At 42.5% G+C, this 16160-nt stretch overlaps 2 protein-coding genes across 8 annotated transcripts in view; one reads left to right on the top strand and one right to left on the bottom strand.

Moving 5' to 3' along the window:
• The window catches only part of AGPAT4 (1-acylglycerol-3-phosphate O-acyltransferase 4), a 77589-nt gene extending 67927 nt beyond the window's left edge, over nucleotides 1–9662 (top strand). For 2 of the 3 annotated variants that reach the window (XM_051615310.1, XM_051615311.1), the window contains exon 9: nucleotides 5448–6226. In XM_051615310.1, coding sequence (XP_051471270.1) covers nucleotides 5448–5641 — 194 coding nt within the window. In that variant the 3' untranslated portion in view covers nucleotides 5642–6226. Of the gene's footprint in view, nucleotides 1–5447; nucleotides 6227–7013 lie in introns of those variants that run through there. The other variant, XM_051615312.1, reaches the window with a different exon arrangement.
• Nucleotides 9663–10288: 626 nt separating this feature from the next.
• Nucleotides 10289–16160, bottom strand: part of MAP3K4 (mitogen-activated protein kinase kinase kinase 4) — a 67538-nt gene continuing 61666 nt past the window's right edge. For all 5 annotated transcript variants that reach the window (XM_051613289.1, XM_051613288.1, XM_051613293.1 and 2 more), the window contains 4 exons: nucleotides 12801–12923; nucleotides 12162–12268; nucleotides 11780–11959; nucleotides 10289–10835 (listed from right to left, as the gene is read on the bottom strand). In XM_051613289.1, the coding sequence (XP_051469249.1) occupies nucleotides 10815–10835; nucleotides 11780–11959; nucleotides 12162–12268; nucleotides 12801–12923 (431 nt within the window). In that variant the 3' untranslated portion in view covers nucleotides 10289–10814. The remainder of the gene's footprint in view (nucleotides 10836–11779; nucleotides 11960–12161; nucleotides 12269–12800; nucleotides 12924–16160) is intronic.

Here is a 16160-nt window from a genome sequence, read left to right on the forward strand (position 1 = left end):
TTGGAATTCTGGATTTTAACTTCAGGATGAGATGCTTCAATGCTTGGCATTGTGGCATCTGGATTTATCCCTTATTAATTTAGCTGAGTGACACCACATCACATCTAATCCACCTTAAGTCCAATGTCATCTTGCCATTAGTGCAGCTAGGTAACATCTCTCTCATCAAGAAATGAACAAAATAATCTGAAAAGAAAAAAGCTATGATGCTACTAAGAATGGACAGCAAAAACCTCATTATTTTTTTTTTTTTCCTTTTCTTGATGTCTTACTCTTAGTTTTCTTCTTCTATCCACCAGGAAAGATTAGTAAGCAGACTGCCATGAATCCTCTTCAGAATGCAGTGATAATCCAAAGGTTCTCAGGTTATTTGTAACGCTGGAGCTAACAGAAAGCTACAGTAGCAGTCTGCTGCCAAAATGAATGCCTGAGCTCCCAGGCTCCAGAAGCACAGCTGAGGAATGCACTGTAGTGAGAGTAACAGCCTGCTGTACCATGTGCATCGCTGCCCTTTGTGGGCCTGCCACATCTGTGGGATGTTGCAGGTTGCAGTCTTCTGCTGCATTTGAAAGATCCTTGTGCTTAGCAACAGCTCTTTTATCACTCCAAATACCTGGTGTGATCAAACCCAAAGTGCTTGTAACTGGCCAGGAATGTGGCCAGTGGAAGACACTGCATTACCTGTGGTCGTGGCTGTTGCCTCAGTAGACTCAGCCTGCCATCTCCGTCCGGCTGATGAGCAGGCAAAATAAAGATGATGATGATGATGATGATGATGATGTCACTTATTAGCAGACAGTAGTCTCCGTGAGGCTGTGGAGGGAAGAGAATCCATGGGAGTGCAAGGAACTCAGCCTTCAATAAAAAAAACAAACAAAAATCAGAACTGGTTTATCGCTTAAATGTAATGTATCATTTCTTGCCAAAAGACCAGTGATTCCCTTAGTATGTTATTGTCTGTTTCTGTTTTACTATATACCCTTAAAAGCAATGTTATTGCTAGTTAGGAATCACTGGTCTTTTTCTGTAGAAACATGTAAAAATTTCATCCCATGCTGTCACATTGACTTTTTTAGCCAATAGCTGAGTTTCTGTAGCAAAGCCATTCTCCCCAAACTGTGTTTTATATCCCAAAGGGTATCCCTGTCATGAATGTTCTGGGAGTGATGCAGCAGTCTTCTGACAGAAGAAAAAACAGTAATTTATTTTGCAGTTCTGTCACCAGCTTTAGGCAAGGTCTCTGAAGTGACTTCTGCAATGGCCAGGAGGCATCAGTAGATGAACATGAATGTACTGTGGAGGTTGTGATTCTTGGTGCCAACTGGAACTGTCAGCCTGGCAGATTCAGTTTGTAGCCAAGCAGGGAGGACTGTTTCTGCTGTCTTTTCCAGTGTCAGCAGTGATTGGTGCCTTCTGGCTTAACAATGGAAAAGGAAGCTTTTTTCTGTAAATCAGAGGGATATTTTTACCATTGTGATCAGGTGATAAAATTGCCTTTTCTCCTAGTAGACCTTTTTCCTGTGTTTGTTAGCTGAAGCAGCATAAGGCAGCTTTGGGACATTATTTTTTAATGTGGCAAATTGACAGCTCACCTGATACTCCAGAATGGGGGAGCTTATTGCAGTCCCTAATATCAATAAGTAGATTGATGTTTCTAAGGGCAAATGTCAGTACCTGATAGCCTTATCTTTATTAGCATAGGTGCAGATAGCACAAGGTGTTTGTAAACTTTCTAATAGGAAAGACCAGAGGAACTAGGAGGTCCTTTTAGCTGGTACCTCTTGCTTTGTTTTCAGAGTGTCATTTGTCTTTTGGGTAGTCTCTCTGCTAATTGTGCTCTCCAGTAAAACACTTAGTGGCTTATAAGTAACTGGCTGTTGAGGTGCAAAGAACCTTAAGAGAAGTGTCCTGTTCAGTCAGACTGGAGTGAGAGCACTGTAGTCCTTCAGCCCTTAACTCTCAGATCCAGGGAACGAGTAACCAATGTATATATAGCTCTGCTGGTTCAGCTCAGACACTTTCATTCCTAAATAAATTATGTCCCCTCTTTATACTGAGAATGCTGAGGCATTCACTCTTGCTTCGCTGTGCAGCAATTTGGCTATTTATACTCATAATAATCATTGCAGTGTCCTAATGTCCAACTACCAGTCTGCAACCAGGAGCCATTTGTGATACTGCTTGAACCAACACAGGACAGCCCCTGCTCCAGAGAATAAATTCTCAAGCAGTTCGAGGGACAAAAGTCTATTTTTAAAACTGGCTTAAGTTTCAAAGAATACATGGCAAGAGATTTATGTACTTAACTCACAACTGCTATTTAAAATTTAGGGCTTATATTTTGGTGTTAAAGCAGTGAGTGAGTCTGTCAAAGGTTAGTATTGGTATTTGACAGCAGCAGCTTCTTTTTCCTCCTCCTGCTTCCCCAATCTAATTTGGCTGCGAAGAACCCAGTGTTAGGTTGCCTTTCATGTTTTGTCAACTTGTGTTGAAGAGGACAACCTTCATGCTCTTGAAGTATTTTATTATAGAGCTGTCAACAGCAGTTAAAAGGGTTGCTTCTGTCTGCAAGAGATGAGAGAGTTTCTCTTATTTTTTTAATGGAGAAGTAGCTCTTACACGTCTAATGCTAAAAGCATAAGAGCATCTGGGCTTATAGCATGGGGCCAGCAGTTAAGTATCAGTTATGGGTGAGAGAACCAAGCGTATGGAGTAATGAGGCAGCTTAGATTCCAGAGGAACTGTTGTATGTCTGCTGTACAGTATGTGCACAGTGCTATTAGAAAACCTGTTCCCATGGACCACAGTACCAATTGTGTGTGAGTCCTTGGTGGCTTGACACCGTCAAAGTGCAGAATGTGGACTGAAGGGTGAGAGCCTGATGTGAACTGGACAGCAAGGCTGTTGATGCCTTCAGAATCAGATGAGTGGAAACTGAGGAGAGCATGAGTCAGCAGTGTTACAGGAAGTTTTCCAACAACAGGAGGATACAAACCATATGCAGGAATCTGCCTGTGTTGGTTCTGTGGGTTGGTGGAGCTGCCAGACAATCTGGCTTTTCAGCCTTGTGCTTAAAAAACTTGGTTGTTGATGTGGTTGGTTGGTCTTTTTTTGTTTGGTTGGTTTTGTGGGGTTTTTTGATGTTGTTGTTGTGGTGGTTTGTTTTTTTTTATTGCTTGCTTGTTTCTTCTCTAGTGAGATAGGCCCCTAGTGGCAATTTCTACCACTTGTATAAGCTTTAGTTGTACAAATTTTCATTTACCTGTATAACCTATGTAACTCAGTGTACAGCAGACTGTATATGGGAAACATTTATGCCCCTACCTGCTGTGCTGCTTATAGTACCTGCTTGTGTGGTACGAAACCCAGGTAGCAGATGAGAAGAAAGCTTGAGGTATGACAGTAAGGGTGGAAATCCTCTACTCTGAACTAAGGTTTTTGCTGAGGGATGTGGTACTATGTGTGAAGGTGGTAGCTTTCTTGGAGCTAAAGAATATTCTAAGAAGGAGATTCCACTGTTGCCTCTGTCTTATTTGTGTTGGCTCAGCCCCCAGTGCTCTGACAGGCAGAGCTGGTCCTCAGGAAGCTCCTGCATCTTTTGGCTGGTGAGTAATGATGGGCAGAAAACCAGCAGGTGCTCAGTTACCTTCTGTAGTTTGCTGTGGAGCAGCACAGGGTTGCCTCAGCAAATAGCTTCTCCCTCCTGCTCTTGCAGGGAGGGCTTAAACTCCACAGCTTGTTAAGTTAGGCATAATTCTTGCTTATCTCCCTTGCTTACAGGCTGGAAAAGACCTTTAAGATCATCAGATCCAGCCTGTGACCAACACCACATGGGCTAGACCATGGCACTAAGTGCCACATCCAGCCTTTCCTTGAACACCTCTAGGGACAGTGCCTCCACCACTTTCCTGGGAAGTCCATTCCAATGTCTAATCACCCTCTCTGTGAGGAAGTACTTCCTAATATCCAACCTAAACCTCCCCTGGAGCAGCCTGAGGCTATACCCTCATGTCTTATATTTTCCTTGTAGTAAAAAACCCTAAGTTCCCCTTACTATACTTGTATTTGAAACAACACAATCAATCCTTAAATATGATGGTATCACTAGGGTGTGCAAAAAGGCTCCAGGAGAGTTGTGGAGAGGAGGCAGGTTGTAGCACAGTGAGAAACCAGAGGCATCTCAGCACTCATCCCCACTTTGCTTCCACAGTCTTTGCAAACATGAGTATTCCTCCTTGCACCCCACCTTGCCCAGGTTGCCTCAGGTGGCAGGGTGAAATGAGGACAGAAGGGCAGTGGCAATTTCTGCTAGGGAGCAAAGGAGAAGAAAAAAAAATGGAACTGCTGAACTAGGTATTTTCTGGTGTCTAGGCAGTGGTATTCCTCCAAATGGATGAAATACCCAGTGTGCTGTGTGGTTGCTATAATAGCTGCTCCTATTTATGCTCTGTGTGCATCTCCACGTGCTGGTTCAACCCCTTCCGGATAAAATCAAAATGATTTCATGCTTACTAATATGTTATGATCCCAGACTGCAGGCTACATGTTGGATCTTCCTCATCTTCCCTAGCTCATGCCCATTTAAATGTCAGAGATGGTTTTTTCCTTTTCTGTTTGTGAGAGTGAAACTCTTTGCTTGTCCCATTTTCATTCACTAACAGTGGAGTGTAAGTGCCAGTGAATGCCCTAGAAGCCATCTCCCTTTCTGGGCTGTGCACTGCACAGCTATCTGCCTGTGAGAGAGCCCTGCCTGCCCAGTCATCCAGGAGACCCAGGGACAGTCCCAGCAGCGGCCCAGCTGTCTGTTCAGCCATTGCTTTGTCACATCATGTGTGACTTATCTCTGGTATCCAGCTACCACTTGCACTTCTAAAAATTATCACTTAATTTACTGTCGTGGTACAGAACACAAGTCTGTAGTTGAGTCTGTAAGTGCTGGTATTTTAAGAGAGCAAAATAAACATTGCCTTTCATCCAAGCAAAACTAGACAGAAGTCAATAGCTGAGGTGGGAGGGCACCTCTGGAGATCATCTAGTCCAAATCCCCACACAGAGCAGGATTAGCTACATCAGGTTGCTCATGGCTGTGTCCCATTGGGTTTTTAGTATCTGCAAAGATGGAGACTCCACAACCTCCTTGGTCAGCCTGTGCCAGTGCTCAACCACATGCACAGTAAAGATTTTTTTTTTTTTCTTGTGCTCAGAGGGAACCTCCATTGCCTTCTGTCCTGTCACTGGGCACCACTGAGAAGGGCCTGGCTCCATTTGCTTTACATCCTCCCTTCAGATATTTATGCACATTGATAAAAATGCACCAAACTTCTCTAAGCCACAAACAGTCCCAGTCCTTCCACCTCTCATATGGAAGATGCTTCATCTATTCCCTTAATTATCTCCATGGCTTTCACTGCCCTCACTCTAGTATATCCATGTCTCTCTTGTACCAGGGAGCCCAAACTGGACCCAGCACCGCAGATGTGCCTCACCACTGCTGAGCGGGGTAGAAAGGATCATCTTCCTCAGCCTGCTTGAAGCTCTCTTCCTAATGCAGCCTTGGGCAGCTTCATCCTTCTTTCCCAAAGGGCACATTGCTGGCATCCACAGGGAAGTCCAGGTCTTTCTCTGCAGAGCTGCTTTTTAGCCTGTCTTCTTACTTCAATAATATATTCAGCTCTTTTCAAGTTGCCTTGCTTAGAGTTACACCATTTTTTTCAATAGTCTGTGCTCCACTTCAGGTTGCTTGATGCAAAAGAGAGAAGTAACTATTTAAGAGTGATGGTTGATGTGGTGAAGCCAGGTTACAGCTGGACAATCAAGCAACTGGTAGAGCACTGGGCAGCACTGGTTGCCATCTGACAGCCTCTCCCATTCCTGTGCTAAAAAGCAGCATCACCCCTGCTGTTGGCAGTTGATGCCTGGTAATGGTGTGAAGCCTCTGGCTTCTTTTGGTCATCTCAGGCTCTGACTTGACCACAAAGAGCCCCTTGGTTGATGATGAATTGTTCAAGGTCATCTTAGGTCAAGACTGATGGAAATGAGGCATTTAGAGCACCTCACAGGACAGGGCCTTTCAGGCCAGGAAGAAACTGAGATTCAGAGGCTTAGGAGGAGGTTTGTGGCTTTCTTGAGATTTTTGTGAAAAAGCATTCTGAGCAGAGGGAGGGTGCTTACAATTTCCAAGTAGGTTTAGGCCTGAAAGAAGTGTGGCAGTTCTGGATATGTACAGTAGCTGAGCAGAAGCTTTGGAATAATACATTTTGGGCAGCTAAACCCTTTTACAAAAAAAACCAAACAACAAAACAATGCTCAAAACCAGTGAGGGGATGGGGAGGGTTTAGGCTAAGTTGCGTTTCATTTAGGCAATCTCTTCAGGTGCTACAAACACATACATTCTTGTGCACAGTACCACTAAATCAACTATAAAAGTCTCTTCTAAATTAACCTGGACTCTTGAAATGGGCTGTTTCATGAGCTGTACTTAAAAAATGTCACAAGTTACATGTTTATCAAGCTCTGAAGTGCCCTTGCACTCGCTCATGCTCTTGCAGGCATGAGGACTGTGACAGCAGGCACTCTTCCCTTCCCTGTCACACATCGCATGCTGATACATTTGTACATTCTGGTACTCCTGGGAGCTGGGTAACACCAGCAGCTCCACAGCACCCCCGTTTCACAGCCAGCTTTGTCTAAGGTTTAACAGGGCTGAGAGCACATTGTCCTGTGCTGCTCACACAGAAGAGGCACGTAGTAGCCTCTTCCCTGCTGGTGGGAGAGGACATGTCTAGTGTGAGGCCAGTGACTAGGATCTTCCTTAATAAATACTACGGACAGCTTACTTGATACAGGGGTGCAAGGGGTACCTTTCATCAAAGGTCAAGTATAAGTACTCGCTATGAATGCTGCTGTGGTAGGGCTGGAAATGCTGCTGATCCCATTCAAAATGTTACACTTGTACAGACCTTCAGTTTCTGTCTGCAAACTGCTTTTAACTTCATTTTTTATTTATATTGCAGCTTCTGTTGGTGTCAGATGGATGATAGGTGTTACAGAAATTGACAAGGGCTCTACCTATGGCAACAATGACAACAAGGAGAAACAAAAGTAGCATCTTCAGAGACTGCATCAATCCAAAGGGAAGCAATGTAACTTCTGAAAACTCTTAAGTGCATATCATGGTCCTTCAAGTGAGATCAGAGGAAGGGTAGGATAAGCAATTGCCAGGCATATCTGAATTTGTGCTCCTGTAATTTTTCTCTGGGGGTTTGGGCTGGATGACGTGCTTGAAAGATGCAGTCCTTCGTATACTCTCTACAACAGGCTTGCATTTGGTTGCTTGGTTTGTTTTCCTATAAAGTGTCTTAAGTCTTGAAGAAAACAAAAAAAAATATTCCAGTGTGCTTGTAGGATGAGACTCTACCTGGACTAAACTAACCAGAGGTACAGGTTTTATCTTTCTTAACTTGCTCTAAGGAATGGATAAAGTCAGAAGATTGTTACAAGATGATTAAAATTGATAGTTGTGTAGATCACATGTTAACAGTTTTAACAACCATAATCTGTCAGTGTTTAAATTAAGTAAGATGCTCTGCTTGGTTATACCAGTATTGGACTGAAGCAGCTCTACTAACCAGGCACAACTTGCAGTAGTGTTTTTTTCTACAGCTAGAACTTACTCCCTCAGTGTGCACCACATGGGCCCTTTAAAATTTCAGCCAGATCCTGACTAAAGGCCCATTTTCTTAGATGAGAACCTTGCAGTGGCATAACCTGGAGTAGAATTTGGCCTTGGGCCATGATTAGAGCTTAACTTACCCACTGCCAGATCTTTCCCCAGGCAATACATCAGAGGGGTAGCCGAAACCTGTAATTCTTTTCAGTAAATGCCATTTAGAGTTTGGAAAAACTGAAGTAGTAGAATTCCTTTCAGTTGTAATCACTGACTAAAACTCTAGGCCTTCCTAACAATGGTGGACACAGAACAACTGGGTATGCTGTAACTAAGTATTTAATGCAAAGCCTGCATTAAAAGTTATGCCCCACCCCCATTTTGTTGTGATCCGTTGATCTGCTTGTCTGTCTTTTCTGATAAATTAGTAGACATGGTGCCTCATCAGAATCAGCCTCAAGTAAGAGTTAAATTACGTTTTGCTTTTCTTTTGGGGAGAAGAGGGAAAGTAGGAGAGATCTAGGACAGTGGTATGGCTTAGAGTTTTTTAAAGGCTCTCTGGCCTTGCTTTGACAGCCTTCTGAGCCAAATGCAGCTAGAATCAGTTATAAAAAAAGCTTGTTTAAAAAGAAAAAAAGAAAAAAGGAGAGGGCTTGCAACCAGCAATTATGATTGAAAAAAAACCCCAAAGTTAAAATGTAAAGACACTGATACTGAGCAGTGGGGATGATAAGTGGCACTGTCAACCATGGTACATTTTCATTGCACATAAGGCTAAACCAGGAGTCTGGGAATGAACAGCCTGTGTCTCCAGTGAAGAAAGTGGGCAGTCTTAGTTCTAGCAGCTGGTATTAAAAACTGTTTCTCTGAGGCCAGAAAAAACAGGGACTAATTCAACAAAGTATCAGTCATACCATGAAATACGCATTTGCTGTTCAGTACATCAGATTATTCAGAAACTAGTCTTCTTAAAATGCAGCACCTAAAGGGCAGGTGTAGTAGTGCTTTTAGTATGAGTAGCAAGTGGTTTTTGAGACTGGAGGCAGTAAAAAGTATAACAAACAGGCTTTTTGTGTAGTTTATCAACACATGATAATAAAGCCCAAGATCAGAAAATACTGCCAAGCTTATAAAGCTAATCTTGTCCTGCACTCTATTTGCTAAACCAATCTTGACAGTGGAAAACAGAGTATTATATTATAGCCTGTAGTTTTGTTGGAAGGTCCAGCTATTCTGTAGGAATGCATCAGGCATGTTAATGATCCAGACCTGAAGACACTGTACACAAGACTTTGAAAATGGGGGGAGGTGGGAAGAGAGAAAAGATCTCTCCAAGCTAGCTTTTTACTATCAGCCTTACTTGACAGATACCATGGGCTTTTCTCAGGGTCATAGAATGAGCCCTGTACACAGGGGTGAGTAGTTCTGAGCAGTAAATACATATTCATGTAGTGATAGAAACTAGTGCTGCTTTTTTTTTCCTTTTTAAAGAGCCACTCATTTTACATGCTGGGAGGGAGACATTTAACATTCCTTATGAATCTTGGTCCTTTCTTCTCCAACTGCATGCAGTGCCACTTCTCCCAGAGGGAAATACCAAACATGTAAGTGCTCTGAAAGTGTTCAGACTATTTCATACCCCTTTCTGTGGGACCAACCCTTAGAACAAGCTGAGGGCCAAACCCACCACCCCTGGATCCCTCCTCCTAAGTATGTCTAGAAGTCCCGGCGCACAAGGACTGCACCACGGGGTCCTTCCAGTGTTCACTGGCAACAGAGAAAGCTCAGTGGTGCTTGCCAAAATTAAACTAGTCCAGTTCACTGTATTAAAAGAATGACATATGCCACTTGGAAGCAGTGTTTGCCCCTTGTCCTCACATGCAACTGTGTTCTACTACTGCCTTAACAAAAGTAGTCTTAATGGTTGTTTATACAAAAATAAAAGTATAAAAAGCTGAGGTGTAGTGAATGAGTTTTCTTTTGGATAGCAACAATGAACTAGTAAGTAACAGTTTACTTTTCACCTTTATCCTAATGCTTAAAAGCTGTCTGTGGTTTCTGTTGGCCTACAAGGGCACATGAAGCAAGGCAAATGAGGACACAAACTGGATACTTAGGATCTACCACAGAGTGAAGCACTCAGCAGGCCAGGTTGTGAGACTGGGGAGGAGGGCGGGAGCGTGTCAGGGTTTACCTCAGATCCTTTCATAGTCTGTTGCTGAAGATGACAATGTACTTCCTATTTTAACTGAAAACAGAGACTTGAAGGGAAGGGCTTTGTTCAAATTCAGCATTGCGTATTTTTTTTTAGAGCCTAGATACACTGCACTGGTGACCTGCACAGTGAGGCTCATGCTTTTCTTGATTGAAATGTCAGATTTCATGAAACCCCTCAATAGCTCACCCAGCTGTTAAAAGCTACCCCACAACTTTTAACAAAGCATGGATTTGTGGAATTAAGAGGAAAGACAGGACTTTAGCATGAAGCCAAATATTAAATCAAGTTCTACAGCTTTATAACTTACCTATTTTAAGGTAACTGTACCAGGACTTTTTAAACTTGTACTAATGCCACACAACCCCACGTACTTATTTTCAGAAGAAAAACCCTTCACCAACGAGTCCTAAAATAAACCATTTATTGAGAAAAAACTTCTTTTAAAATTTTGTTAATCAGCCTTGTGCATAACAAATCTGAAGCTTGCGAAAAACAAATAAACAAAAACCCAGTAAAAGTTCACAGTCAGTGCACTCAACAAACAGATTAAAAAACAAGGTCCAAAACGCCTGATAAACACTACAGCATTTTTCTGAACCTAAAGAGTTCAAAAATACTACATATTAACATTACAGTTCTCAATCAAATGAGAAACGGGAGAAAGAACAAAAAGGTATGGTCCATTTACAGTAGTAATGGCACTTTCACTGAAACATGCAGCTTCTTCCAACTTGCAGACAGTATCACATGAGCAACATGTGCCAAGTAAAACATACAGGAGCAGCAGAGAAAGTGACGCTCGTCACTTGTGCAGTCTTCATAAGTTCAACTTTTATACTGTTTCTCAGCACAGTCTTTATGTAAATATTACATACAGTAGTGATTTAAAGGTATCTTGCCAGAATAAAAAAGGCCAGAGATTGAGTAACTTCATTCTTCATCTGTGCAAACCTGTGAAGGGGACAAAAGGCAATTGATTAAATTGTCTCCCTACTGTAGCACAAAGATGACAGCAGATCCATTTTGTTAGCATCTTTGTTGAACATCTTTCAAGCTTTTTCCTTTCTCTCCTGTTACACAGATAATGAATTAAAAGTGTTGATATGTGAATACCACTGTTCCCACTGTCACCATGCAACTCTCCTGTGCCTGAAGAAGAGCTCTGTTTCTGTGGTAGAAGGGAGCTGGCTACAGTTGCCCTGGTCAGAGGGATGGGTATGATGATCCCAAACACATTTAATGAATCAGAATACCAGCTACTTTATATGCTGGAAAATGGGACAGAACCCAGTAACCTACTATGCTCCTATTTATTTATTTATTTAAATAAATAAATAAAAATACACCTAATTTGTAGCTGTGAATTTGCCTATTCTTAAGCAAAGAATCAAACCATAGATCATGCAAGCACTGCATACTGTTGTGACAACAGCCAGATAAACATTCAATATGAACTTAACGTTAAGTATAAACTTAACAGAAAAGCACACCCGTGCACTGAAGAGTTCTCAAGCATGTGCCTGATTCACCTGTGATGGAGGGGACCCATATCTCTATATTCTGTAGCAGTCTGTGCATATGTGCTCGCTGGGGGTTTGGACACAGAGCCCTTCAGATCCAATTAACTACCAGTGAGTTAAAGTCTTTTTAACATAAAGATAATACATATCAAAGTGAAAGTGTATGGCATGGTGCACACCAGTCAGATGTTTGCTAGCCACATCACATATGCTTCTGAAAAGGTGCCAAACCTTGTTTTCTGGACAACATCAACTTGATAACCAGCCTCCCACTGCAATACAAAGCCCTGCAGCATAGCTACAAATGAGGAAGCCAACTTAAAGCCATCTCAAATTCCCATCTACAGTCTTTGTAGCCAAAGCCATGAGACAAACCTTGACAAAAGGATGATCGAGGAGCTGGCTGGCTGTCCACCTCATCTTTGGGTCACTTTCCAGGCAGTGGCAGAGGAAGTCTTTGCCTTCTGGGCTCACTTTGTCAGGAATAGGAGGTTTATGACCCATCCCCACTTTATACATTATCTGGAAGTTGTGCTCATATTCATGCCAAGGCCTCTGCAAAAGTAACAGCATTGCTAAGTGCAAAGTTTTAGTGAGTAACTTGCTATCCAATAGAACATATATTTCTGTAACCCAGGAAATTAAAACCCACCCCAGCACTTGCAGACTGAAGTGTAACAGATTGCTAGGAGCGGGACCAGAATTTGCAGAGAAACTGCAAAGAACAGTTTGCACTCAGCACAGGAAACATCCCTACCTTGCCGGTGACCATCTCTATAACGACACAGCCCAGGCTCCAGATGTCTGCTGCGCGGCCGTGCCCTTCTCCCTTAGCCCTAGTGATTACTTCTGGAGCCATGTACGCTTGGAAACAACACACATGATGTCATTAGCTCATACAGAAGAAGGAGCAACAAACAGTAAGAGATTAACTGGGCAAACCAAATGCTTTCTAATACATCTGTAATGAATTACCACCCAGCTTTTCTTGCTAAGTTTTGTCATTTGCTGGCTTCTTGTTCTTCCACACGTTTGCAACTTAACTGTCTTTCAGTTTGAAAAGTGACAGTGAAAATGCTGGAACAATATGTTTTCCGTTATTTTCATGTTTAAAAATTAGATTAAGCAGCTGTGCTGTTTCAGTAAGGATACAGAGACAGATACAACCCCAGAAAACACAAGCTCCAGCATCTTTATAGTTACCAGGCAAATAAAATTTTATCGCTCCAGTTACATTACTGGTTGTTTTGGCTTCTGGATGTAAAGCACATCTAACTAGCTAAGGTAAAATCAAGTTTCCCTGAAACATCATTTTACTCCAGCTGGACTCTTGGCAGAGGTGTCTTCTTTTATGGTGGTAACTAGACAAGTATCTGATTCATAAGTGCTTCCTCACCTGCAGTCCCCAAAGTACTATTCACTTCTCCAGGCATTGTCTGGGTGTTGTTCTTCAGTTTCACTGAGCAGCCAAAGTCTCCTAGTTTTATCAGTCCAGATGAGGTAAGAAAGATGTTGGCTCCTAGGAAACACAACAAAAACCAGTAACACTTGTTAAACTAGTCCTGAATTGAGAAATGAGGGCTTCTTAATACACTCTTAGAATTTACACAGTGGATAACAGCTGAATTTGCACTTAGATCTTTACCTGTGGATTAAGCATGGAATATGATAGCATTAGAGTTGTTCCCCCAAGGGTTCATTACCATTAGCCAATGGCATTTTTGGTGGGTTTGTGTTAACACTAAGTGTACTGGAAGTTGACAACAAGAAGTGTTCAGAAAACAAAGCAGTACAGCCAGAAAACTCATCAGCTTTCCATACATGTTCCTTATGAGAAATTACTCCTCCGGGTTTATGAATTCCAGTGCTTATCCTTGTAGGTACTGCACTGTGAAAAAATACCTGTCCTTAAGGAGTTTCCTGGCAGTGGCCATTGCTGTGTGCCTCCCACTGGCCATCTCTGCAGGTCTGCTGAGCCAAGACAGGTGATGTCCTACAGCTGTGTTGTCATTGCCGACTTCCACAAGAGCTTATAGCATTTTATTACATGTCCTACCAAATGCTCACTGCTGTTGTTCTTTACTTCCAGAATAATTTCTGGAGGAGGGCTACTTTTATAATAGCTGGCCACACTGCTAGCTTACACTAGAAAAAAATTCCCTAGCATCGTTGAAAATCTCCAAGGGGAATCTGCAGTTGGCTTCAAGTCACGTGCTCTACACAACACTGCAAATTAGGCCAAGCGGGTTTGATAACGCGTGGTTTTCTTTTGTTCAGCATCCTGACAAACCCATGTTGACAGCCAACAAAAGACAGGGGGAGCAGAAGGAGCTCACTTACACACGTCTGGCCAAGTCCTGGATTCTGCAAGTATCACAATGAAATCACAAATAGGTTGCAAGAGTCCCCTGGCTGAAATGCAGCTTCAGCTGTGATCTCTCTTGAGGAAATATTAACAGTACGCACAGGACAAAACTATGTGTTTAGGGATTTCGTTACACACGGCCTTTTCCCATGGCACACAGAAGATTCTTTCAAAGACAGCTCATCTGAACACCACCTTCAAAAGTTTCTCACTTTTGTTCCACTTTGAACACAGGTCAGTGCAGGATTCCTTGGCTGCTCCTCTTTTGTGTTATGTTCTCTTAGTTAATGACTTTTTCCAATTAGCTTGACTGGGCATCCCCAAGATACTGACAGAAAATAAAAAGGATCCTCAAAAAGCTCAAGTCAAAAAAAAAAACCAACAGGCAGAGGCAGTGCAGGTCAATGATGCCAAAACCCTGACCATTTCTGAAAGGGCTTCTCTAACAGAACACTAATGCTTGATGCCTAAAGCAAGATTTATTTAGTCCAAGAGGCACTGCAAAGAACTGCACTAAAAGGGGAGAATGAAGTGATTAACAGAAGTAAATTCCAACCTCTAATTACTGTAATCCTATTATAAGTTTTGAAAGAAGAATTAACTTTCAGTGAATCCGACTCTTCTGCACATTTTAAGTTTTCCACTCGTGGCATTCAGGTGCCTGCACATACTCAGGATCAGAATACCTCAGCTGGATTCTGCCATTTGCAGCAACTTTTTCCTTTGAACACCTGCCCACAGTTCTTCACTGTTTTCAAGCAAGGACTTGTCATCTAGAAAGAAGAGGCACTTAGCCCACAGAGAGCTTAGGAAAAGGGGCCATCACCAGCATACACTTTTACAAGGATGTTTTGGAAAACATGTTCCAGTTCCTCAAGAAAGCAGCATGCACGTTTCACAGAAGGCTAGAAAGCAGTTTCTGACTACTGCAGTGGGTGGACACTGGCAGACCTGAAGTGCAGCGATGTCTGGCTGAAGCTAAAGCTACTGTGATAATTTGGTTTAATACAGTACAGAACCTACTTGCAAGGCCTTTCAAACTGAAGTTTGTCCCTTTAACAGAAAACACAATTTAGCATTAATGTTACTGTGAAAGCTCCTGTGAGCCCTTATCCTGAAAGCACTTGCAACTGTCAAACGGAACAAAGCAACGAACCAAAGTTTCACCAGTAAGAAAGAGACAGCACTTGAAGACTCAAGTTGCTGACATTTTCTGTCAGCTCAATAAAACTTCCACTGATGTGTTGTCTGCTGGAGCCTCCGTTTTGTAAGCCACTTGGTCTCTGCTTTAGAAACCAAGAGCAAACTCTAGAAGGCATCTTTAAAAAGAGTCTCCTTGTTAGATGAAACCTGCATAGAATCCAGCAAGGACCTGGGTAAAAGAACAGGAGACACAGGGCAGAAATTTGAGGATCCTCGATGCTTTTTACCTCTGGCAATAAATGCTACTGGGAACATAACAAAATGCCTACCATATCTGCATGGTTAATAAGCAAAATAAAACCAGAGACTGGCTAAAACAGCAAAAAAGCACAACACACCCATCTGTTCCTTCTCTCCTCCTACACATAGACTATCAAAAGCATCTTCATTGGATGTACTTGCGCAGCACAGGAGTTGTGCAGTTCTGCACAGCCCTGCAGCTGTTCATACCGCAAGTCCTTCAGGACAGAGTCAAAGGCCACACACTTGCTAGAGCTAACGCTAGATATGGCCCAAAGCATTTAAACTGAAGTTTCAAGCCCTGTATCTCTGTGCCAAGTAAGCCCACATTAAGCACAGTGAAAACTACACGAGTGTCATATTCCAAAGGTTCTGGTGTAAATACTGGGAATCTGAGGAGCAGTACCAAAAGCCCTGCTAAAAGACTGCGGTGTAATTCAACAAAGAGGAGCAGCACATAGACATTCCTCAGCCAGAACTTAGGCTGTGCAGCAGCCAAATTGATTCAAGAAACAAGAAGGCCAAATGCTACCTTTTATGAAACAATCAGCTTTAGAATCCCCTTTTACTCAGTCTCTCAGAAAGCATGACACATGCCCACAGTCTCCCTTTGAACACCCTTCCATCTCTTGTTGAATGACCTTCCCTTGTGCTCATCATAAAGACATGAAAGCAGGAATGGCAAAAAATCTGAGCTAACAAAGTTCACAAAAGAGAATAATACAGTAACACTTTGATGAAGGCTTCCTAGCCTGGAGCATCTCTTTCACAGGTTTCTGATTTACCGAAGTTTCAGATACAATCCCTTTAACTTCTGCATTCATTCTGAAAACGGAATCCCAGCACTCTTCAGGAATATGCCCCTCTTTCCCAGAGAAAAAGCACCAGGCATGACCTCGGTGATTAACTCCTCTCAATTCAGCACTTGAGAGACAACACTTGGACTGC

This window comes from Apus apus, chromosome 3, assembly GCF_020740795.1.
Source record: "Apus apus isolate bApuApu2 chromosome 3, bApuApu2.pri.cur, whole genome shotgun sequence".
Taxonomy (NCBI): Eukaryota; Metazoa; Chordata; class Aves; order Apodiformes; family Apodidae; genus Apus; species Apus apus.